General features: G+C 51.5%; 1 protein-coding gene across 3 annotated transcripts in view; it reads right to left on the bottom strand.

Annotated features, from left to right (window-relative positions):
- LOC121272641 (reticulon-1-A-like) overlaps positions 1-27567 on the bottom strand; it is an 84125-nt gene that overhangs the window by 9045 nt on the left and 47513 nt on the right. For all 3 annotated transcript variants that reach the window (XM_041179334.1, XM_041179333.1, XM_041179335.1), the window contains 2 exons: positions 24947-25154; positions 21846-21984 (listed from right to left, as the gene is read on the bottom strand). In XM_041179334.1, coding sequence (XP_041035268.1) covers positions 21846-21984; positions 24947-25154 — 347 coding nt within the window. The remainder of the gene's footprint in view (positions 1-21845; positions 21985-24946; positions 25155-27567) is intronic.

Here is a 27567-nt window from a genome sequence, read left to right as displayed (position 1 = left end):
TACAGTGACACACCTGTCCCCAGCGGTACTGTACCCCAGTGTTATGCAGTGACAGACCGTCCCCACCAGTACTGTACCCCAGTTTTATACAGTGACAGACCCGCCCCCCCCCAGTATTGTACCCCAGTGTTATACATTGACAGACCCGTCCCCACCAGTACTGTACCCCATTGTTATACAGTGACAGACCCGTCCCCACAGTACTGTACCCCAGTGTTATACAGTGACAGACCAGACCCCACAGTACTGTACCCCAGTGTTATACAGTGACAGACCCGTCCCCACCAGTACTGTACCCCAGTGTTATACAGTGACAGACCTGTCCCAACAGTACTGTACCCCAGTGTTATACAGTAACAGACCAGAACACACCAGTACTGTACCCCAGTGTTATACAGTGACAGACCCGTACCCACCAGTACTGTACCCCAGTGTTATACAGTGACAGACCTGTCCCCACAGCACTGTACCCCAGTGTTATACAGTGACAGACCCGTCCCCACCAGTACTGTACCGCAGTGTTATACAGTGACAGACCCGTCCCCACCAGTACTGTACCCCAGTGTTATACAGTGACAGACCTGTCCCCACCAGTACTGTACCCCAGTGTTATACAGTGACAGACCTGTCCCCACCAGTACTGTACCCAAGTGTTATACAGTGACAGACCAGACCCCACAAGTACTGTACCCCAACATTATACAGTGACAGACCTATCCCCATCAGTACTGTACCCCAGTGTTATACAGTGACAAAAATGTCCCCACAGTACTGTAACCCAGTGTTATACAGTGACAAAAATGTCCCCACAGTACTGTACCCCACTGTTATACAGTGACAGAACCGTCCCCAGCAGTACTGTACCCCAGCGTTATGCAGTGACAGACCGTCCCCACCAGTACTGTAACCCAGTGTTATACAGTGACAGACCCGTCCCCACCAGTACTGTACCCCAGTGTTATACAGTGACAGACCTGTCCCCATCAGTACTGTACCCCAGTGTTATACAGTGACAGACCTGTCCCCACCAGTACTGTACCCCAGTGTTATACAGCAACAGACCTGTTCCCACCAGTACTGTACCCCAGTGTTATGCAGTGACAGACCTGTCCCCACCAGTACTGTACCCCAGTGTTATACAGTGACAGACCCGTCCCCACCAGTACTCTACCCCAGTGTTATACAGTGACAGACCCGTCCCCACCAGTACTGTACCCCAGTTTTATACAGTGACAGACCCGTCCCCCCCAGTATCATACCCCAGTGTTATACATTGACAGACCCGTCCTCCCCAGTATCATACCGCAGTGTTATACAGTGACAAAAATGTCCCCACAGTACTGTAACCCAGTGTTATACAGTGGCAAAAATGTCCCCACAGTACTGTACCCCAGTGTTATACAGTGACAGACCTGTCCGCAGCGGTACTGTACCCCACTGTTATGCAGTGACAGACCGTCCTCACCAGTACTGTAACCCAGTGTTATACAGTGACAGACCCGTCCCCACCAGTACTGTACCCCAGTGTTATACAGTGACAGACCCGTCCCCACCAGTACTCTACCCCAGTGTTATACAGTGACAGACCCGTCCCCACCAGTACTGTACCCCAGTGTTATACCGTGACAGACCTGTTCCCACCAGTACTGTACCCCAGTGTTATACAGTGACAGACCAGTCCCCACAGTACTGTACCCCAGTGTTATACAGTGACAGACCTGTCCCCACCAGTACTGTACCCCAGCGTTATACAGTGACAGACCAGTCCCCACCAGTACTGTACCCCAGCGTTATACAGTGACAAACAAGTCCCCACCAGTACTGTACCCCAGTGTTATACAGTGACAGACCCATCCCCACCAGTACTGTTCCCCATTGTGATACAGTGACAGACCCGTCCCCACCAGTACTGTACCCCAGTGTTATACAGTGACAGACCCGTCCCCACCAGTACTGTACCCCAGTGTTATACAGTGCCAGACCAGAACCCACCAGTACTGTACCCCAGTGTTATACAGTGACAGACTTGTCCCCACCAGTACTGTACCCCAGTGTTATACAGCAACAGACCTGTTCCCACCAGTACTGTACCCCAGTGTTATACAGTGACCGACCCGTCCCCACCAGTACTGTACCCCAGTGTTATACAGTGACAGACCCGTCCCCACCAGTACTCTACCCCAGTGTTATACAGTGACAGACCCGTCCCCACCAGTACTGTACCCCAGTTTTATACAGTGACAGACCCGTCCCCCCCAGTATCATACCCCAGTGTTATACATTGACAGACCCGTCCTCCCCAGTATCATACCACAGTGTTATACAGCAACAGACCTGTTCCCACCAGTACTGTACCCCAGTGTTATACAGTGACAGACCCGTCCCCACCAGTACTGTACCCCAGTGTTATACAGTGACAGACCCGTCCCCACCAGTACTCTACCCCAGTGTTATACAGTGACAGACCCGTCCCCACCAGTACTGTACCCCAGTTTTATACAGTGACAGACCCGTCCCCCCCAGTATCATACCCCAGTGTTATACAGTGACAGACCTGTCCCCACCAGTACTGTACCCCAGTGTTATACAGTGACAGACCAGTCCCCACCAGTACTGTACCCCAGTGTTATACAGTGACAGACCGGTCCCCACCAGTATTGTACCCCAGTGTTATACAGTGACAGACCTGTCCCCACCAGTACTGTACCCCAGTGTTATACAGTGACAGACCCGTCCCCACCACTGTACCCCATTGTCATACAGTGACAGACCCGTCCCCACAGTACTGTACCCCAGTGTTATACAGTGACAGACCCGTCCCCACCAGTACTGTACCCCAGTGTTATACAGTGACAGACCTGTCCCCACAGTACTGTACCCCAGTGTTATACAGTGACAGACCAGAACTCACCAGTACTGTACCCCAGTGTTATACAGTGACAGACCCGTACCCACCAGTACTGTACCCCAGTGTTATACAGTGACAGACCCGTCCCCACCAGTACTGTACCCCATTGTTATACAGTGACAGACCCGTCCCCACCAGTACTGTACCCCAGTGTTATACAGTGACAGACCAGACCCCACCAGCACTGTACCCCAGCATTATACAGTGACAGACCTATCCCCATCAGTACTGTACCCCAGTGTTATACAGTGACAAAAATGTCCCCACAGTACTGTAACCCAGTGTTATACAGTGGCAAAAATGTCCCCACAGTACTGTACCCCAGTGTTATACAGTGACACACCTGTCCCCAGCGGTACTGTACCCCAGTGTTATGCAGTGACAGACCGTCCCCACCAGTACTGTACCCCAGTTTTATACAGTGACAGACCCGCCCCCCCCCCAGTATTGTACCCCAGTGTTATACATTGACAGACCCGTCCCCACCAGTACTGTACCCCATTGTTATACAGTGACAGACCCGTCCCCACAGTACTGTACCCCAGTGTTATACAGTGACAGACCAGACCCCACAGTACTGTACCCCAGTGTTATACAGTGACAGACCCGTCCCCACCAGTACTGTACCCCAGTGTTATACAGTGACAGACCTGTCCCAACAGTACTGTACCCCAGTGTTATACAGTAACAGACCAGAACACACCAGTAATGTACCCCAGTGTTATACAGTGACAGACCCGTACCCACCAGTACTGTACCCCAGTGTTATACAGTGACAGACCTGTCCCCACAGTACTGTACCCCAGTGTTATACAGTGACAGACCCGTCCCCACCACTGTACCCCATTGTTATACAGTGACAGACCCGTCCCCACAGTACTGTACCCCAGTGTTATACAGTGACAGACCCGTCCCCACCAGTACTGTACCCCAGTGTTATACAGTGACAGACCTGTCCCCACAGTACTGTACCCCAGTGTTATACAGTGACAGACCAGAACTCACCAGTACTGTACCCCAGTGTTATACAGTGACAGACCCGTACCCACCAGTACTGTACCCCAGTGTTATACAGTGACAGACCCGTCCCCACCAGTACTGTACCCCATTGTTATACAGTGACAGACCCGTCCCCACCAGTACTGTACCCCAGTGTTATACAGTGACAGACCAGACCCCACCAGCACTGTACCCCAGCATTATACAGTGACAGACCTATCCCCATCAGTACTGTACCCCAGTGTTATACAGTGACAAAAATGTCCCCACAGTACTGTAACCCAGTGTTATACAGTGGCAAAAATGTCCCCACAGTACTGTACCCCAGTGTTATACAGTGACACACCTGTCCCCAGCGGTACTGTACCCCAGTGTTATGCAGTGACAGACCGTCCCCACCAGTACTGTACCCCAGTTTTATACAGTGACAGACCCGCCCCCCCCCAGTATTGTACCCCAGTGTTATACATTGACAGACCCGTCCCCACCAGTACTGTACCCCATTGTTATACAGTGACAGACCCGTCCCCACAGTACTGTACCCCAGTGTTATACAGTGACAGACCAGACCCCACAGTACTGTACCCCAGTGTTATACAGTGACAGACCCGTCCCCACCAGTACTGTACCCCAGTGTTATACAGTGACAGACCTGTCCCAACAGTACTGTACCCCAGTGTTATACAGTAACAGACCAGAACACACCAGTAATGTACCCCAGTGTTATACAGTGACAGACCCGTACCCACCAGTACTGTACCCTAGTGTTATACAGTGACAGACCTGTCCCCACAGTACTGTACCCCAGTGTTATACAGTGACAGACCCGTCCCCACCAGTACTGTACCGCAGTGTTATACAGTGACAGACCCGTCCCCACCAGTACTGTACCCCAGTGTTATACAGTGACAGACCTGTCCCCACCAGTACTGTACCCAAGTGTTATACAGTGACAGACCCGTCCCCACCAGTACTGTACCCGTGTTATACAGTGACAGACCCATCCCCACCAGTACTGTACCCCAGTGTTATACAGTGACAGACCAGACCCCACAAGTACTGTACCCCAACATTATACAGTGACAGACCTATCCCCATCAGTACTGTACCCCAGTGTTATACAGTGACAAAAATGTCCCCACAGTACTGTAACCCAGTGTTATACAGTGACAAAAATGTCCCCACAGTACTGTACCCCACTGTTATACAGTGACAGACCCGTCCCCAGCAGTACTGTACCCCAGCGTTATGCAGTGACAGACCGTCCCCACCAGTACTGTAACCCAGTGTTATACAGTGACAGACCCGTCCCCACCAGTACTGTACCCCAGTGTTATACAGTGACAGACCTGTCCCCATCAGTACTGTACCCCAGTGTTATACAGTGACAGACCTGTCCCCACCAGTACTGTACCCCAGTGTTATACAGCAACAGACCTGTTCCCACCAGTACTGTACCCCAGTGTTATGCAGTGACAGACCTGTCCCCACCAGTACTGTACCCCAGTGTTATACAGTGACAGACCCGTCCCCACCAGTACTCTACCCCAGTGTTATACAGTGACAGACCCGTCCCCACCAGTACTGTACCCCAGTGTTATACAGTGACAGACCCGTCCCCACCAGTACTCTACCCCAGTGTTATACAGTGACAGACCCGTCCCCACCAGTACTGTACCCCAGTTTTATACAGTGACAGACCCGTCCCCCCCAGTATCATACCCCAGTGCTATACATTGACAGACCCGTCCTCCCCAGTATCATACCGCAGTGTTATACAGTGACAAAAATGTCCCCACAGTACTGTAACCCAGTGTTATACAGTGGCAAAAATGTCCCCACAGTACTGTACCCCAGTGTTATACAGTGACAGACCTGTCCGCAGCGGTACTGTACCCCACTGTTATGCAGTGACAGACCGTCCTCACCAGTACTGTAACCCAGTGTTATACAGTGACAGACCCGTCCCCACCAGTACTGTACCCCAGTGTTATACAGTGACAGACCCGTCCCCACCAGTACTCTACCCAAGTGTTATACAGTGACAGACCCGTCCCCACCAGTACTGTACCCCAGTGTTATACCGTGACAGACCTGTTCCCACCAGTACTGTACCCCAGTGTTATACAGTGACAGACCAGTCCCCACAGTACTGTACCCCAGTGTTATACAGTGACAGACGTGTCCCCACCAGTACTGTACCCCAGCGTTATACAGTGACAGACCAGTCCCCACCAGTACTGTACCCCAGCGTTATACAGTGACAAACAAGTCCCCACCAGTACTGTACCCCAGTGTTATACAGTGACAGACCCATCCCCACCAGTACTGTTCCCCATTGTGATACAGTGACAGACCCGTCCCCACCAGTACTGTACCCCAGTGTTATACAGTGACAGACCCGTCCCCACCAGTACTGTACCCCAGTGTTATACAGTGCCAGACCAGAACCCACCAGTACTGTACCCCAGTGTTATACAGTGACAGACTTGTCCCCACCAGTACTGTACCCCAGTGTTATACAGCAACAGACCTGTTCCCACCAGTACTGTACCCCAGTGTTATACAGTGACCGACCCGTCCCCACCAGTACTGTACCCCAGTGTTATACAGTGACAGACCCGTCCCCACCAGTACTCTACCCCAGTGTTATACAGTGACAGACCCGTCCCCACCAGTACTGTACCCCAGTTTTATACAGTGACAGACCCGTCCCCCCCAGTATCATACCCCAGTGTTATACATTGACAGACCCGTCCTCCCCAGTATCATACCACAGTGTTATACAGTGACAGACCTGTCCCCACCAGTACTGTACCCCAGTGTTATACAGTGACAGACCTGTCCCCACCAGTACTGTATCCCAGTGTTATACAGTGACAGACCCGTACCCACCAGTACTGTTCCCCATTGTTATACAGTGACAGACCCGTCCCCACCAGTACTGTACCCCAGTGTTATACAGTGACAGACCCGTCCCCACCAGTACTGTACCCCAGTGTTATACAGTGACAGACCCATCCCCACCAGTACTGTTCCCCATTGTTATACAGTGACAGACCCGTCCCCACCAGTACTGTACCCCAGTGTTATACAGTGACAGACCCGTCCCCACCAGTACTGTACCCCAGTGTTATACAGTGACAGACCCGTCCCCACCAGTACTGTACCCCAGTGTTATACAGTGCCAGACCAGAACCCACCAGTACTGTACCCCAGTGTTATACAGTGACAGACTTGTCCCCACCAGTACTGTACCCCAGTGTTATACAGCAACAGACCTGTTCCCACCAGTACTGTACCCCAGTGTTATACAGTGACCGACCCGTCCCCACCAGTACTGTACCCCAGTGTTATACAGTGACAGACCCATCCCCACCAGTACTCTACCCCAGTGTTATACAGTGACAGACCCGTCCCCACCAGTACTGTACCCCAGTTTTATACAGTGACAGACCCGTCCCCCCCAGTATCATACCCCAGTGTTATACATTGACAGACCCGTCCTCCCCAGTATCATACCACAGTGTTATACAGTGACAGACCTGTCCCCACCAGTACTGTACCCCAGTGTTATACAGTGACAGACCTGTCCCCACCAGTACTGTATCCCAGTGTTATACAGTGACAGACCCGTACCCACCAGTACTGTTCCCCATTGTTATACAGTGACAGACCCGTCCCCACCAGTACTGTACCCCAGTGTTATACAGTGACAGACCCGTCCCCACCAGTACTGTACCCCAGTGTTATACAGTGACAGACCCGTCCCCACCAGTACTGTACCCCAGTGTTATACAGTGCCAGACCAGAACCCACCAGTACTGTACCCCAGTGTTATACAGTGACAGACCTGTCCCCACCAGTACTGTACCCCAGTGTTATACAGCTACAGACCTGTTCCCACCAGTACTGTACCCCAGTGTTATACAGTGACAGACCCGTCCCCACCAGTACTGTACCCCAGTGTTATACAGTGACAGACCCGTCCCCACCAGTACTCTACCCCAGTGTTATAAAGTGACAGACCCGTCCCCACCAGTACTGTACCCCAGTTTTATACAGTGACAGACCCGTCCCCACCAGTACTGTACCCCAGTGTTATACATTGACAGACCCGTCCTCCCCAGTATCATACCACAGTGTTATACAGTGACAGACCTGTCCCCACCAGTACTGTACCCCAGTGTTATACAGTGACAGACCTGTCCCCACCAGTACTGTATCCCAGTGTTATACAGTGACAGACCCGTACCCACCAGTACTGTACCCCAGTGTTATACAGTGACAGACTTATCCCCACCAGTACTGTACCCCAGTGTTATACAGCAACAGACCTGTTCCCACCAGTACTGTACCCAGTGTTATACAGTGACAGACCAGAACCCACCAGTACTGTACCCCAGTGTTATACAGTGACAGACTTGTCCCCACCAGTACTGCACCCAGTGTTATACAGCAACAGACCTGTTCCCACCAGTACTGTACCCCAGTGTTATACAGTGACAGACCCGTCCCCACCAGTACTGTACCCCAGTGTTATACAGTGACAGACCCGTCCCCACCAGTACTCTACCCCAGTGTTATACAGTGACAGACCCGTCCCCACCAGTACTGTACCCCAGTTTTATACAGTGACAGACCCGTCCCCCCCAGTATCATACCCCAGTGTTATACAGTGACAGACCTGTCCCCACCAGTACTGTACCCCAGTGTTATACAGTGACAGACCAGTCCCCACCAGTACTGTACCCCAGTGTTATACAGTGACAGACCGGTCCCCACCAGTATTGTACCCCAGTGTTATACAGTGACAGACCTGTCCCCACCAGTACTGTACCCCAGTGTTATACAGTGACAGACCCGTCCCCACCAGTACTGTACCCCAGTGTTATACAGTGACAGACCCGTCCCCACCAGTACTGTACCCCAGTGTTATACAGTGACAGACCCGTCCCCACCAGTACTGTACCCCAGTGTTATACAGTGACAGACCTGTCCCCACCAGTACTGTACCCCAGTGTTATACAGTGACAGACCAGTACCCACCAGTACTGTACCCCAGTGTTATACAGTGACATATCTGTCACCACCAGTACTGTACCCCAGTGTTATACAGTGACAGACCCGTCCCCACCAGTACTGTACCCCAGTGTTATACAGTGACAGACCCGTCCCCACCAGTACTGTACCCCAGTGTTATACAGTGACAGACCAGTCCCCACCAGTACTGTACCCCAGTGTTATACAGTGACAGACCTGTCCCCACCAGTACTGTACCCCAGTGTTATACAGTGACAGACCTGTCCCCACAGTACTGTACCCCAGTGTTATACAGTGGACAGACCTGTCCCCACAGTACTGTACCCCAGTGTTATACAGTGACACACCTGTCCCCAGCGGTACTGTACCCCAGTGTTATGCAGTGACAGACCGTCCCCACCAGTACTGTACCCCAGTTTTATACAGTGACAGACCCGCCCCCCCCAGTATTGTACCCCAGTGTTATACATTGACAGACCCGTCCCCACCAGTACTGTACCCCATTGTTATACAGTGACAGACCCGTCCCCACAGTACTGTACCCCAGTGTTATACAGTGACCGACCAGACCCCACAGTACTGTACCCCAGTGTTATACAGTGACAGACCCGTCCCCACCAGTACTGTACCCCAGTGTTATACAGTGACAGACCTGTCCCAACAGTACTGTACCCCAGTGTTATACAGTAACAGACCAGAACACACCAGTACTGTACCCCAGTGTTATACAGTGACAGACCCGTACCCACCAGTACTGTACCCCAGTGTTATACAGTGACAGACCTGTCCCCACAGCACTGTACCCCAGTGTTATACAGTGACAGACCCGTCCCCACCAGTACTGTACCCCAGTGTTATACAGTGACAGACCCGTCCCCACCAGTACTGTACCCCAGTGTTATACAGTGACAGACCTGTCCCCACCAGTACTGTACCCCAGTGTTATACAGTGACAGACCTGTCCCCACCAGCACTGTACTCATGTTATACAGTGACAGACAAGTCCCCACCAGTACTGTACCCCAGTGTTATACAGTGACAGACCCGTCCCCACCAGTACTGTACCCCAGTGTTATACAGTGACAGACCTGTCCCACCAGTACTGTGCCCCAGTGTTATACAGTGACAGACCTGTCCCCACCAGTACTGTACCCCACTGTTATACAGTGACAGACCCGTCCCCAGCAGTACTGTACCCCAGTGTTATACAGTGACAGACCCGTCCCCACCAGTACTGTAACCCCAGTGTTATACAGTGACAGACCCGTCCCCACCAATACTGTTCCCCAGTGTTATACAGTGACAGACCTGTCCCCACCAGTACTGTACCCCAGTGTTATACAGTGACAGACCTGTCCCCACCAGTACTGTACCCCAGTGTTATACAGTGACAGACCTGTCCCCACCAGTACTGTACCCCAGTGTTATACAGTGACAGACCTGTCCCCACCAGTACTGTACCCCAGTGTTATACAGTGACAGACCGTCCCCACCAGTACTGTACCCAAGGGTTATACAGTGACAGACCCGTCCCCACCAGTACTGTACCCCAGTGTTATACAGTGACAGACCCGTCCCCCCCAGTACTGTACCCCAGTGTTATACAGTGACAGACCCGTCCCCACAGTATCATACCGCAGTGTTATACAGTGACAGACCAGTCCCCACCAGTACTGTACCCAGTGTTATACAGTGACAGACCATGTCCCCACCAGTACTGTACCCCAGTGTTATACAGTGACAGACCCTGTCCCCACCAGGTACTGTACCCCAGTGTTATACAGTGACAGACCGTCCCCACCAGTACTGTACCCCAGTGTTATACAGTGACAGACCCTGTCCCCACCAGTACTGTACCCCAGTGTTATACAGTGACAGACCCGTCCCCACCAGTACTGTACCCCAGTGTTATACAGTGACAGACCCGTCCCCACCAGTACTGTACCCCAGTGTTATACAGTGACAGACCTGTTCCCACCAGTACTGTACCCCAGTGTTATACAGTGACAGACCTGTCCCCACAGTACTGTACCCCAGTGTTATACAGTGACAGACCTGTCCCCACCAGTACTGTACCCCAGCGTTATACAGTGACAGACCTGTCCCCACCAGTACTGTACCCCAGCGTTATACAGTGACAGACCAGTCCCCACCAGTACTGTACCCCAGTGTTATACAGTGACAGACCCATCCCCACCAGTACTGTTCCCCATTGTTATACAGTGACAGACCCGTCCCCACCAGTACTGTACCCCAGTGTTATACAGTGACAGACCCGTCCCCACCAGTACTGTACCCCAGTGTTATACAGTGACAGACCTGTCCCCACCAGTACTGTACCCCAGTGTTATACAGTGACAGACCTGTCCCCACCAGTACTGTACCCCAGTGTTATACAGTGACAGACCTGTCCCCACCAGTACTGTACCCCAGTGTTATACAGTGACAGACCTGACCCACCAGTACTGTACCCCAGTGTTATACAGTGACAGACCGGTCCCCACCAGTACTGTATCCCAGTGTTATACAGTGACAGACCCGTCCCCACAGTACTGTACCCCAGTGTTATACAGTGACAGACTTGTCCCCACCAGTACTGTACCCCAGCGTTATACAGTGACAGACCAGTCCCCACCAGTACTGTACCCCAGTGTTATACAGTGACAGACCCGTCCCCACCAGTACTGTACCCCAGTGTTATACAGTGACAGACCCGTCCCCACCAGTACTGTACCCCAGTGTTATACAGTGACAGACCTGTCCCCACCAGTACTGTACCCCAGTGTTATACAGTGACAGACCTGTCCCCACCAGTACTGTACCCCAGTGTTATACAGTGACAGACCTGTCCCCACCAGTACTGTACCCCAGTGTTATACAGAGACTGACCCGTCCCCACCAGTACTGTGCCTCAAAGTTATACAGTGACAGACCCGTCCCCACCAGTACTGTACCCCAGTGTTATACAGTGACAGACCAGTCCCCACCAGTACTGTACCCCAGCGTTATACAGTGACAGACCTGTCCCCATCAGTACTGTACCCCAGTGTTATACAGTGACAGAACTGTCCCCACAGTACTGTAACCCAGTGTTATACAGTGACAGAACTGTCCCCACAGTACTGTACCCCAGTGTTATACAGTGACAGACCTGTCCCCAGCAGTACTGTACCCCAGTGTTATACAGTGACAGACCGTCCCCACCAGTACTGTAACCCAGTGTTATACAGTGACAGACCCGTCCCCACCAGTACTGTACCCCAGTGTTATACAGTGACAGACCCGTCCCCACCAGTACTGTACCCCATTGTTATACAGTGACTGACCCGTCCCCACCAGTACGGTACCCCAGTGTTATTCAGTGACAGACTTGTCCCCACCAGTACTGTACCCCAGCGTTATACAGTGATAGACCCAGTCCCCATCAGGTACTGTCCTGCAGTGTTATAAAGTGACAGACCTGTCCCCACCAGTACTGTACCCCAGTGTTATACAGTGACAGACCTGTCCCCACCAGTACTGTACCCCAGTGTTATACAGTGACAGACCCGTCCCCACCAGTACTGTACCCCAGTGTTATACAGTGACAGACCTGTCCCCACCAGTACTGTACCCCAGTGTTATACAGTGACAGACCTGTCCCCACAGTACTGTACCCCAGTGTTATACAGTGACAGACCTGTCCCCACCAGTACTGTACCCCAGCGTTATACAGTGACAGACCTGTCCCCACCAGTACTGTACCCCAGCATTATACAGTGACAGACCTGTCCCCACCAGTACTGTACCCGTGTTATACAGTGACAGACCCATCCCCACCAGTACTGTTCCCCATTGTTATACAGTGACAGACCTGTCCCCACCAGTACTGTACCCGTGTTATACAGTGACAGACCCATCCCCACCAGTACTGTACCCCAGTGTTACACAGCAACAGACCTGTCCCCACCAGTACTGTACCCCATTGTTATACAGTGACAGACCCATCCCCACCAGTACCGTACCCCAGTGTTATACAGTGACAGACCTGTCCCCACCAGTACTGTACCCCATTGTTATACAGTGACAGACCCATCCCCACCAGTACCGTACCCCAGTGTTATACAGTGACAGACCTGTCCCCACCAGTACTGTACCCCATTGTTATACAGTGACAGACCCGTCCCCAAAAGTACTGTACCCCAGTGTTATACAGTGACAGACTTGTCCCCACCAGTACTGTACCCCAGCGTTATACAGTGATAGACCCATCCCCATCGGTACTGTCCCGCAGTGTTATACAGTGACACGCCTGTCCCCACCAGTACCGTACCCCAGTGTTATACAGTGACAGACCTGTCCCCACAGTACTGTACCCCAGTGTTATACAGTGACAGACCTGTCCCCACCAGTACTGTACCCCAGCGTTATACAGTGACAGACCTGTCCCCACCAGTACTGTACCGCAGCATTATACAGTGACAGACCCGTCCCCACCAGTACTGTACCCCAGCATTATACAGTGACAGACCCGTCCCCACAAGTACTGTACCCCAGTGTTATACAGTGACAGACTCATCCCCACCAGTACTGTTCCCCATTGTTATACAGTGACAGACCCGTCCCCACCAGTACTGTACCCCAGTGTTATACAGTGACAGACCCGTCCCCACCAGTACTGTACCCCAGTGTTATACAGTGACAGACCTGTCCCCACCAGTACTGTACCCCAGTGTTATACAGTGACAGACCTGTCCCCACCAGTACTGTACCCCAGTGTTATACAGTGACAGACCTGTCCCCACCAGTACTGTACCCCAGTGTTATACAGTGACAGACCCGTCCCCACCAGTACTGTACCCGTGTTATACAGTGACAGACCCGTCCCCACCAGTACTGTACCCCAGTGTTATACAGTGACAGACCAGACCCCACCAGTACTGTACCCCAGCATTATACAGTGACAGACCTATCCCCATCAGTACTGTACCCCAGTGTTATACAGTGACAAAAATGTCCCCACAGTACTGTAACCCAGTGTTATACAGTGGCAAAAATGTCCCCACAGTACTGTACCACAGTGTTATACAGTGACAGACCTGTCCCCAGCGGTACTGTACCCCAGTGTTATGCAGTGACAGACCGTCCCCACCAGTACTGTAACCCAGTGTTATACAGTGACAGACCCGTCCCCACCAGTACTGTACCCCAGTGTTATACAGTGACAGACCCGTCCCCACCAGTACTGTACCCCATTGTTATACAGTGATTGACCCGTCCCCACCAGTACTGTACCCCAGTGTTATACAGTGACAGACTTGTCCCCACCAGTACTGTACCCCAGCGTTATACAGTGATAGACCCATCCCCATCGGTACTGTCCTGCAGTGTTATAAAGTGACACGCCTGTCCCCACCAGTACTGTACCCCAGTGTTATACAGTGACAGACCTGTCCCCACCAGTACTGTACCCCAGTGTTATACAGTGACAGACCCGTCCCCACCAGTACTGTACCCCAGTGTTATACAGTGACAGACCTGTTCCCACCAGTACTGTACCCCAGTGTTATACAGTGACAGACCTGTCCCCACAGTACTGTACCCCAGTGTTATACAGTGACAGACCTGTCCCCACCAGTACTGTACCCCAGCGTTATACAGTGACAGACCTGTCCCAACAGTACTGTACCCCAGCATTATACAGTGACAGACCTGTCCCCACCAGTACTGTACCCGTGTTATACAGTGACAGACCCATCCCCACCAGTACTGTTCCCCATTGTTATACAGTGACAGACCTGTCCCCACCAGTACTGTACCCGTGTTATACAGTGACAGACCCATCCCCACCAGTACTGTACCCCAGTGTTACACAGCAACAGACCTGTCCCCACCAGTACTGTACCCCATTGTTATACAGTGACAGACCCATCCCCACCAGTACCGTACCCCAGTGTTATACAGTGACAGACCTGTCCCCACCAGTACTGTACCCCATTGTTATACAGTGACAGACCCATCCCCACCAGTACCGTACCCCAGTGTTATACAGTGACAGACCTGTCCCCACCAGTACTGTACCCCATTGTTATACAGTGACAGATCCGTCCCCAAAAGTACTGTACCCCAGTGTTATACAGTGACAGACTTGTCCCCACCAGTACTGTACCCCAGCGTTATACAGTGATAGACCCATCCCCATCGGTACTGTCCCGCAGTGTTATACAGTGACACGCCTGTCCCCACCAGTACTGTACCCCAGTGTTATACAGTGACAGACCTGTCCCCACAGTACTGTACCCCAGTGTTATACAGTGACAGACCTGTCCCCACCAGTACTGTACCCCAGCGTTATACAGTGACAGACCTGTCCCCACCAGTACTGTACCCCAGCATTATACAGTGACAGACCCGTCCCCACCAGTACTGTACCCCAGCATTATACAGTGACAGACCCGTCCCCACAAGTACTGTACCCCAGTGTTATACAGTGACAGACTCATCCCCACCAGTACTGTTCCCCATTGTTATACAGTGACAGACCCGTCCCCACCAGTACTGTACCCCAGTGTTATACAGTGACAGACCCGTCCCCACCAGTACTGTACCCCAGTGTTATACAGTGACAGACCCGTCCCCACCAGTACTGTACCCCAGTGTTATACAGTGACAGACCCGTCCCCACCAGTACTGTACCCCAGTGTTATACAGTGCCAGACCAGAACCCACCAGTACTGTACCCCAGTGTTATACATTGACAGACTTGTCCCCACCAGTACTGTACCCCAGTGTTATACAGCAACAGACCTGTTCCCACCAGTACTGTACCCCAGTGTTATACAGCAACAGACATGTTCCCACCAGTACTGTACCCCAGTGTTATACAGTGACAGACCCGTCCCCACCAGTACTGTACCCCAGTGTTATACAGTGACAGACCCGTCCCCACCAGTACTGTACCCCAGTGTTATACAGTGACAGACCCGTCCCTACCAGTACTGTACCCCAGTTTTATACAGTGACAGACCCGTCCCCCCCAGTATCATACCCGTGTTATACATTGACAGACCCGTCCTCCCCAGTATCATACCACATTTTTATACAGTGACAGACCTGTCCCCAACAGTACTGTACCCCAGTGTTATACAGTGACAGACTTGTCCCCACCAGTACTGTACTCCAGCGTTATACAGTGACAGACCAGAACTCACCAGTACTGTACCCCAGTGTTATACAGTGACAGACCCGTCCCCACCAGTACTGTACCGCAGTGTTATACAGTGACAGACCCGTCCCCACCAATACTGTACCCCAGTGTTATACAGTGACAGACCTGTCCCCACCAGTACTGTACCCCAGTGTTATACAGTGACAGACCTGTCCCCACCAGTACTGTACCCCAGTGTTATACAGTGACAGACCCGTCCCCACCAGTACTGTACCCCATTGTTATACAGTGACAGACCCGTCCCCACCAGTACTGTACCCCAGTGTTATACAGTGACAGACCAGACCCCACCAGTACTGTACCCCAGCATTATACAGTGACAGACCTATCCCCATCAGTACTGTACCCCAGTGTTATACAGTGACAAAAATGTCCCCACAGTACTGTAACCCAGTGTTATACAGTGGCAAAAATGTCCCCACAGTACTGTACCCCAGTGTTATACAGTGACAGACTTGTCCCCACCAATACTGTACTCCAGCGTTATACAGTGACAGACCAGAACTCACCAGTACTGTACCCCAGTGTTATACAGTGACAGACCCGTCCCCACCAGTACTGTACCGCAGTGTTATACAGTGACAGACCCGTCCCCACCAGTACTGTACCCCAGTGTTATACAGTGACAGACCTGTCCCCACCAGTACTGTACCCCAGTGTTATACAGTGACAGACCTGTCCCCACCAGTACTGTACCCCAGTGTTATACAGTGACAGACCCGTCCCCACCAGTACTGTACCCCATTGTTATACAGTGACAGACCCGTCCCCACCAGTACTGTACCCCAGTGTTATACAGTGACAGACCAGACCCCACCAGTACTGTACCCCAGCATTATACAGTGACAGACCTATCCCCATCAGTACTGTACCCCAGTGTTATACAGTGACAAAAATGTCCCCACAGTACTGTAACCCAGTGTTATACAGTGGCAAAAATGTCCCCACAGTACTGTACCCCAGTGTTATACAGTGACAGACCTGTCCCCAGCAGTACTGTACCCCATTGTTATGCAGTGACAGACCGTCCTCACCAGTACTGTAACCCAGTGTTATACAGTGACAGACCCGTCCCCACCAGTACTGTACCCCAGTGTTATACAGTGACAGACCCGTCCCCACCAGTACTGTACCCCATTGTTATACAGTGACAGACCCGTCCCCACCAGTACTGTACCCGTGTTATACAGTGACAGACCCGTCCCCACCAGTACTGTACCCCAGTGTTATACAGTGACAGACCAGACCCCACCAGTACTGTACCCCAGCATTATACAGTGACAGACCTATCCCCATCAGTACTGTACCCCAGTGTTATACAGTGACAAAAATGTCCCCACAGTACTGTAACCCAGTGTTATACAGTGGCAAAAATGTCCCCACAGTACTGTACCCCAGTGTTATACAGTGACAGACCTGTCCCCAGCGGTACTGTACCCCAGTGTTATGCAGTGACAGACCGTCCCCACCAGTACTGTAACCCAGTGTTATACAGTGACAGACCCGTCCCCACCAGTACTGTACCCCAGTGTTATACAGTGACAGACCCGTCCCCACCAGTACTGTACCCCATTGTTATACAGTGATTGACCCGTCCCCACCAGTACTGTACCCCAGTGTTATACAGTGACAGACTTGTCCCCACCAGTACTGTACCCCAGCGTTATACAGTGATAGACCCATCCCCATCGGTACTGTCCTGCAGTGTTATAAAGTGACACGCCTGTCCCCACCAGTACTGTACCCCAGTGTTTTACAGTGACAGACCTGTCCCCACCAGTACTGTACCCCAGTGTTATACAGTGACAGACCCGTCCCCACCAGTACTGTACCCCAGTGTTATACAGTGACAGACCTGTTCCCACCAGTACTGTACCCCAGTGTTATACAGTGACAGACCTGTCCCCACAGTACTGTACCCCAGTGTTATACAGTGACAGACCTGTCCCCACCAGTACTGTACCCCAGCGTTATACAGTGACAGACCTGTCCCCACCAGTACTGTACCCCAGCATTATACAGTGACAGACCTGTCCCCACCAGTACTGTACCCCAGTGTTATACAGTGACAGACCCCATCCCCACCAGTACTGTTCCCCATTGTTATACAGTGACAGACCCGTCCCCACCAGTACTGTACCCCAGTGTTATACAGTGACAGACCCGTCCCCACCAGTACTGTACCCCAGTGTTATACAGTGACAGACCCGTCCCCACCAGTACTGTACCCCAGTGTTATACAGTGACAGACCTGTCCCCACAGTACTGTACCCCAATGTTATACAGTGACCGACCCGTCCCCACCAGTACTGTACCGCAGTGTTATACAGTGACAGACCTGTCCTCACCAGTACTGTACCCCAGTGTTATACAGTGAGAGACCTGTCCCCACCAGTACTGTACCCCAGTGTTATACAGTGACAGACCTGTCCCCACCAGTACTGTACCCCAGTGTTACACAGTGATAGACCAGACCCCACCAGTACTGTACCCCAGTATTATACAGTGACAGACCTGTCCCCACCAGTACTGTACCCCAGTGTTATACAGTGACAGGCCTGTCCCCACCAGTACTGTACCCCAGTGTTATACAGTGACAGGCCTGTCCCCACCAGTACTGTACCCCAGTGTTATACAGTGACAGACCCGTCCCCACCAGTACTGTACCCCAGTGTTATACAGTGACAGACCCGTCCCCACCAGTACTGTAAGTGATGGACCTGTACCCCCAAGTACTGTACCCCAGTGCTCTATAGTGAAAGACCTGAATGCACCAGTACTGTCCCCAGTGTAATACAGAGAGAGACCTGTACACCCCAGTACCCCGGCGTTATAGAGTGACAGACCTGTACACGCCAGTGCTCTAGTGTAATACAGTGAGAGACCTGTACACACCAGTACCCCAGTGCTATGAAGTGACAGACCTGTGCACACCAGTCCCCCAGTGTAATACAGTGAGAGAACTGTACACACCAGCATCCCCAGTGTTATACAGTGAGAGGGCTGTACACGCCGGTACCCCAGTGTAATACAGTGAGAGAGCTGTACACAGCAATACATCAGTGTAATACAGTGAAAGAGCTGTACGCACCAGTACTCCCAGTGTTATACAGTGAGAGAGCTGTACACACCAGTATCCCCAGTGTTATACAGTGACAGAGCTGTACACACCAGTCCCCCAGTGTAATACAGTGAGAGAGCAGTACACACTTGTATCCCCAGTGTTATACAGTGACAGACCTGTACACCAGTACCCCAGTGTAATGCAGAAAGAGAGCTGTACACCCCAATACCCCAGTGTTATAGAGTGACTGACCTGTACACACACGCCAGTGCCCTAGTGTAACACAGTGAGAGAGCTGTACACAGCAATACACCAGTGTAATACAGTGAGAAAGCTGTACACACCAGTACCCCAGTGTAATACAGTGAGAGAGCTGTACACCAGTACTCCTGTGTAATACAGTGAGAGAGCTGTACACCAGTACCCCAGTGTAATACAGTGAGAGAGCTGCACACACCAGTACCCCAGTGTAATACAGTGAGAGAGCTGTACACCAGTACCCCAGTGTAATACAGTGAGAGAGCTGTACACGCCAGTACCCCAGTGCTATACAGTGACAGACCTGTACACACCAGTCCCCCAATGTAATACAGTGAGAGAGCTGTACACACCAGTACCCCAGTGCTATACAGTGACAGACCTGTACACATCAATCCCCCAGTGTAATACAGTGAGAGAGCTGTACACACCAGCATCCCCAGTGTTATACAGTGAGAGAGCTGTACACAGCAATACATCAGTGTAATACAGTGAAAGAGCTGTACACACCAGTACCCCCAATGTTATACAGTGAGAGAGCTGTACACACCAGTATCCCCAGTGTTATACAGTGAGAGAGCTGTACACGCCGGTACCCCAGTGTAATGCAGTGAGAGAGCTGTACACACCAGTCCCCCAGTGTAATACAGTGAGAGAGCAGTACACACTTGTATCCCCAGTGTTATACAGTGACAGACCTGTACACACCAGTACCCCAGTGTAATGCAGAGAGAGAGAGCTGTACACCCCAATACCCCAGTGTTACAGAGTGACAGATCTGTACACGCCAGTGCCCTAGTGTAATACAGTGAGAGACCTGTACACACCAGTACCCCAGTGCTACACAGTGACAGACCTGTACACACCAGTCCCCCAGTGTAATACAGTGAGAGAGCTGTACACACCAGCATCCCCAGTGTTATACAGTGGGAAAGCTGTACACAGCAATACACCAGTGTAATACAGTGAGAGAGCTGTACACCAGTGTAATACAGTGAGAGAGCTGTACACCAGTGTAATACAGTGAGAGGGCTGCACACACCAGTATACCCATTGTAATACAGTGAGAGAGCTGTACACAGCAATACACCAGTGTTATACAGTGGGAGAGCTGTACACAGCAATACACCAGTGTAATACAGTGAGAGAGCTGTACACCAGTGTAATACAGTGAGAGAGCTGTACACAGCAATACACCAGTGTTATACAGTGGGAGAGCTGTACACAGCAATACACCAGTGTAATACAGTGAGAGAGCTGTACACCAGTGTAATACAGTGAGAGGGCTGCACACAGCAATACACCAGTGTTATACAGTGGGAGAGCTGTACACAGCAATACACCAGTGTAATACAGTGAGAGAGCTGTACACCAGTGTAATACAGTGAGAGAGCTGTACACAGCAATACACCAGTGTTATACAGTGGGAGAGCTGTACACAGCAATACACCAGTGTAATACAGTGAGAGAGCTGTACACCAGTGTAATACAGTGAGAGAGCTGTACACCAGTGTAATACAGTGAGAGGGCTGCACACACCAGTATACCCATTGTAATACAGTGAGAGAGCTGTACACAGCAATACACCAGTGTTATACAGTGGGAGAGCTGTACACAGCAATACACCAGTGTAATACAGTGAGAGAGCTGTACACCAGTGTGATACAGTGAGAGAGCTGTACACAGCAATACACCAGTGTTATACAGTGGGAGAGCTGTACACAGCAATACACCAGTGTAATACAGTGAGAGAGCTGTACACCAGTGTAATACAGTGAGAGGGCTGCACACACCAGTATACCCGTTGTAATACAGTGAGAGAGCTGCACACATCAGTATACCCGTTGTAATACAGTGAGAGGGCTGCACACACCAGTATACCCGTTGTAATACAGTGAGAGAGCTGCACACATCAGTATACCCGTTGTAATACAGTGAGAGAGCTGCACACATCAGTATACCCGTTGTAATACAGTGAGAGAGCTGCACACATCAGTATACCCGTTGTAATACAGTGAGAGAGCTGCACACATCAGTATACCCGTTGTAATACAGTGAGAGAGCTGCACACACTAGCACCCCGAGTGTTTTACAGTGAGAGAGCTGTCTCCACCCGGGAGAGGCTGATACTAAAACTGTCTCACTATTGTGACAATGTGCTGAAAATGTAGACACAGCTCCAAATAACAAAAATTTCACTAAGAAGAGTTGATTTAACACACTGTCAATCTATTTCCGTTATCTGGTCAGTTTAGCGTATCCCATCTTTCATAGGCTACTCCTCAGTATCTGTCACTGACCATGCTGCATCCCATACACTCTGATTCTACCCCCTCAACCCATTCCCAAATTTCTCCATATTTCACCTTCAGGGAATCCAGAAGGTCTTCAACAAGGAAAAGCCGGCGGAGTTGTGATATCGCACTGGTCACATAAAGCACTATTATCTCCGAGTATTTCCGTAACTGTTCCTGGGACAGATTAATGTCCAAATCAAGGTAGGTCCTGTAAGGAGAGAGGGAGAGAGAAGTGAGTGCGGGAAGAGAGGTGAGAGAGAGAGAGAGAGAGACAGAGACAGAGAGTCGGGTGGGGGCAAAGAGAGAGAAGTGAGTGAAGGGAGAGTGGTGAGAGGGAGAGAGAATGGGAGTAAGGGGAGAGAGAAGTGAGTGAGGGAAAAAAGTGAGGTGACAGAGAGAGAGATAGATAGAGAGGGAGAGAGAGGGAGTGAAGAGAGACAGAGAAGTGATTGAGGGGAGAGAGGTGAGAGAGAGAGAGAGAGTGGGAATGAAGAGAGAGAGAGAGAGAGATAGAGAGGGAGAGAGTGGGAATGAAGAGAGAGAGACAAGTGAGTGAAGGGAGAGAGGTGGGAGAGAGAGAGAGAGACCGAGACAGAGATTGGGAGTGAGGGGAGAGAGGGGAAGTGAGGGGAGAGGTGGTGAGGGGGAGAGAGAGAGGGAGTGAGGGGAGAGAGAGGGTGAGAGATGAGAAAGAAAGAGACGTAGGAAAATAGGAGTGGAAGTAGGCCATTCAGCCCCTCGAGCCTGCTCTGCTCGTCAGTTGGATCATGGCTGATCATTTATCTCGATGTCATTTTCCTGCGTTATCTCCATATCTCATTAGTATCTAGAAACCTATCGATTTCCATCCTGAACAAGCTCAATGACAGAGCTTCAACAGCCTCTGGTGAGGGAATTCCAAAGATTCCTCAGTCTTAAATAGCCTACCCTTTATTCTGAGAACCCTGGGTTGTCAACAGCCCAGGCAGAGAGTGGGAGTGAGGGGAGAGAGAGAGGGAGTGAGGAGGAGAAAGGGAAGGACTGTGGGGTGACAGAGGGGGTGAGGGGGAGAGAGACAGAGAGGGAGTGAGGGGGAGAGAGAGACAGAGAGGGAGTGAGGGGGAGAGAGAGATAGAGAGGGAGTGAGGGGGAGAGAGAGATAGAGAGGGAGTGAGGGGGAGAGAGAGATAGAGAGGGAGTGAGGGGGAGAGAGAAGGGGAGAGAGAGATAGAGAGGGAGTGAGGGGGAGAGAGAGACAGAGAGGGAGTGAGGGGGGAGAGAGACAGAGAGGGAGTGAGGGGGAGAGAGACAGAGAGGGAGTGAGGGGAGAGAGAGATAGAGAGGGAGTGAGGGGGAGAGAGAGATAGAGAGGGAGTGAGGGGGAGAAAGAGAGATAGAGAGAGAGTGAGGGGAGAGAGAAGGGGAGAGAGAGATAGAGAGGGAGTGAGGGGGAGAGAGAGATAGAGAGGGAGTGAGGGGGAGAAAGGGAAGGACTGTGGGGTGACAGAGGGGGTGAGGGGGAGAGAGACAGAGAGGGAGTGAGGGGGAGAGAGAGACAGAGAGGGAGTGAGGGGGAGAGAGAGATAGAGAGGGAGTGAGGGGGAGAGAGAGATAGAGAGGGAGTGAGGGGGAGAGAGAGATAGAGAGGGAGTGAGGGGAGAGAGAAGGGGAGAGAGAGATAGAGAGGGAGTGAGGGGGAGAGAGAGACAGAGAGGGAGTGAGGGGGGAGAGAGACAGAGAGGGAGTGAGGGGGAGAGAGACAGAGAGGGAGTGAGGGGAGAGAGAGATAGAGAGGGAGTGAGGGGGAGAGAGAGATATAGAGAGAGAGTGAGGGGAGAGAGAAGGGGAGAGAGAGATAGAGAGGGAGTGAGGGGGAGAGAGAGATAGAGAGGGAGTGAGGGGGAGAAAGAGAGATAGAGAGAGAGTGAGGGGAGAGAGAAGGGGAGAGAGAGATAGAGAGGGAGTGAGGGGGAGAGAGAGATAGAGAGAGAGTGAGGGGAGAGAGAGATAGAGAGAGAGTGAGGGGAGAGAGAAGGGGAGAGAGAGATAGAGAGGGAGTGAGGGGGAGAGAGAGATAGAGAGGGAGTGAGGGGGAGAAAGAGAGATAGAGAGAGAGTGAGGGGAGAGAGAAGGGGAGAGAGAGATAGAGAGAGAGTGAGGGGAGAGAGAAGGGGAGAGAGAGATAGAGAGGGAGTGAGGGGGAGAGAGATATAGAGAGGGAGTGAGGGGGAGAGAGAGATAGAGAGGGAGTGAGGGGGAGAGAGAGATAGAGAGGGAGTAAGGGGGAGAGAGAGAGTGAGGGTGAGGGGAGAGAGAGACAAAGAGGGACTGAGGGGGAGAGATAGGCAGAGAGGGAGTGACCAGCTAGATAGACAGAGGGGGAGTGAGGGGGAGAGTGTGGTGGGATAGTAGTGAGGCCAGAGAGAGGAGAATAAATGGAGAGTAAGAGAGGAGCGAGAGTGAAGAGATAGAGAGAGGGAGGGGGAGAGAGAGGTAAAAGGCGAGTGTGGGGTAAAGGGAGTCAGAGAGAGAGAGAGAGAGAGAGACCAAATTCAGGAGACATGCTCACTGTTCCAATATGAAACTCGAGACAGATTGGGCTCCCTGCCTGGCTCATTGTGCCCCTGCAGCAACATGTGGTACCGAGCCACAAAGACAAGGAGACCCCAGCATTGGTGCCCAGTCTGTGCTGCCTTTGCTGTTCTTGGTTGTGCTGGCCTCCAGGGTCGAACAGCCAGCGGACACCATGCCTGCGCATAGAGGACAGCCTTTCAAGCAAGGGACCGGAGGGTCCCAGTGTGACCCTAAAGGAGCCAAACTCTCAGGTCCGGGGGTGGGGGGGGGAGGAGTAAGGGGCCAAAAAACACTCCTACTCCAGGGAGACCACAGCCCCTCAGACTGAGATTCGGTGGGGTTTGATCATTCAATATGAACACTTTATAAAATAAGCAAAACACCTGAACGAGTGTTAAAACCTGAACATTAAATTTGTCACAGTTTAAGGAACCTGGCACAAAGTAAATGCCAGAACGATACGAGGATTAAATAGATTAAATTATGGGGAACAGTTGTGTAGACTCGGCTTGCACTCCCTCGAGTAGAGAAGTGTAAAGGGGGGTGATCTAACAGGCTCAAGGGGCTGAATGGCCTCCTTCTGCTTCCTGGATGTGGGGTGCAGTGCGGTTACTCACTGGAACGGGTGGACTTCCTGTGTCTTGTAGATCAGATGCAGGGCCGACGTGTATAGTCGGAGGCTCATGGTGACTGAGAGGATGGACAGTGTCAGGTACGCCAGAACGCTGATACCACTGAACTGGGTGAGGGAGAACAAGATGAGGATGATAGCACCGAACAAGGTGCCTGTCTTCTTCACATCCTCCCAGTACAGAAGGTCAGTCGCTGCGAGGGAAACAGAGAGAGAGAGAGACGGTATGAGGGAAAGAAGAAATGGCGTTAAAATCAGCACAATCCACCAGGAAGAGAGCTCCGACTGTAGCAGAAATACCTGGGAAAATTCAGCAGGTCTGGCAGCATCGGCGGAGAAGAGCACAAGTTGACGTTTCGAGTCCTCATGACGTCAACTTGTGCTCTTCTCCGCCGATGCTGCCAGATCTGCTGAGTTTTCCCAGGTATTTCTGTTTCTGTTTTTGTTTTGGATTTCCAGCATCCGCAGTTTTTTTGCTTTTACCTCCAACTTCGGGTCCCTTTTCCTAACTGTTCCCGGGTTAACGTCCAAATCAAGAAACAGCAGGTTTTTAAAAAAAAAAATATATATATATATATATATTTTTATATAATTCATGGGTGCTGAGCACTTCTGCTTCTGCTGTGGTTGTGTCAGTGTCAGAGACTAATATCCGTATTCCACCCCAATGCTGCTAATGGGTAGTGCTAGGTAAACCAGGCAGGACCCGCTGAGATGGTAGTCCTGGCCAAGAAAAAACATATAAATGGGAATAATCTCTAGGGATGGCGCTGGGACTATTTCCCTTGGCAGCTTGTTCTGGGGGAAGGAAAGATTGTTGATGCACTGCCTGGGAAATGAATGGTCTTTGTAGTCTGTGTGGATGTCTACCTTGGTGTTCTGTCATTGCCGGAGGACTCTAGGTACTTGTTTCTGTCACACCCCACCCGCCTGTTCCACATTTTGCAGAGCCCGGTTAGTTTATCTTTCTCGCTCCGTTGCTGGAGTGATTCCCATTCCGAATCTTCGATCGTTATTTATTGTCCCCGAGGAGGCTGCAGTGAGCCACTTTCTTGAACGGCTGTGGTCTGTGTGGGGTTTTATAAAAAAAATTACTCATTCACGACAGCAGATTTGCTTCCCCAAAGGGCATTTAGTGAACCAGATGTTCTACAAAAATCGGCAGTGGTCACCGTTCGACTTTTAGTTCCAGATGTCGGGATTCGAACCCAGGTCTCCGGAACATTAACGAAAATACCTGGAAAAGCTCAGCAGGTCTGACAGCATCTGCGGAGAGGAATACGTATGTATTCGAGTCCGTATGTCCCCAGAACATTACCCTGGTTCTCTGGAACAGTAGAGACAATACCACTGTGGTGAGGAAGGAACAGTGATGTCTGTCCCATGCTAAGAGGGGGATGGTGGTATAGTGCTAATGTCACTGGACTAGTAATTCAGAGACCAGGGGATCTGGGTTCGAATTTCTCCAGCTGAAATTAAAAGTCTAATGGTGACCACTCAACCATTGCCATAAAAACCTGTTCGATTCACTAGTGCCCTTTCGAGAAGGAAATCTACTGTCCTTACCTGGTCTGGCCTATGTGTGACTCCTAAGCACCCTCTGAAATGGCCTAGCAAGACACTCGGTTGTATGCCTCAAAGGAATAAAACTAACCGAGGCACTGGACAGCTCTGTGGGTGTACCCGTACCCCTAGGGAAGGCAAATCACTGCCACCTTCTCAAGGGGCACTTAGGGATGGGCAATAAATGCTGGGCCCAGCCAACGACGCCCACATCCTGTGAATAAACTAAAAAATGTTTTAAACACCAAAACTGTTAGGAAAGACACAAGCGGATTCGCAGTCACACACCCAGCACCATCAGAGAACAGCGCTTCAAGCCCCTGAAATCCTACATGTGCCTCTCCCAGGAGATGGTGTGTAGAAGTCCAAGCATTCTCCAGTGCTATGATTAGCCTGTTCATTGTGGGGGAGGGGGGGGATGGTGGTGGTGGTGTGGAGGGGGACAGGACAGAGCAGCTGGAGGGATCCATTGCTCTTGCGACAGCTGATCAGATCGAATTGCAGAGAGAGGGAGAGAAAGAAATTTTTCATGAGGCCCTCGGGAGTGGAGAGAGAGAGAGAGAGAGAGAGAACAGCGAGAACAAATTCAACAGAAACGAGCAAATAGATCTGAACCCGACAATGTTGGGAAAGCAAAATAAACACGAGCTGCCCTTCACCCCAGGTGCCTGTCAAAGTTTGGACTAACTCCATCCGGGAGCTGCCGCTGCCCCACAGAGGGGCTTCTCTGCAAACTTGGGCCACCCACAGGAGTTCCCTGCGCCCCCCCCCACCCCCCCCAACTCCCCTCCAACCCACAAACCTCCTAACACAGCCACACATGTCGCTTCACGCTCCCACCCGCAGCTCTGTCCAGAGGAAGAAACAGGTCTTAACCTTTGCATCCCATTCTCCGCTCCTCTCTCTTTTCTCTTCCCCCCCCCCAACCCAAGTCGTCGGGAGAAACTTCCGGAGACAACGCGTACAGCACCTGCTGCTGGGTCCGGCCGACTGCACTCTGTGCTGGTTCTGCTCGTCCCCCCTTGTCACACCACGGCGCTTGGT

The sequence above is a fragment of the Carcharodon carcharias genome, chromosome 34 (genome assembly GCF_017639515.1).
Source record: "Carcharodon carcharias isolate sCarCar2 chromosome 34, sCarCar2.pri, whole genome shotgun sequence".
NCBI lineage: Eukaryota > Metazoa > Chordata > Chondrichthyes > Lamniformes > Lamnidae > Carcharodon > Carcharodon carcharias.
This window is presented reverse-complemented; position numbering and strand designations above follow the sequence as displayed.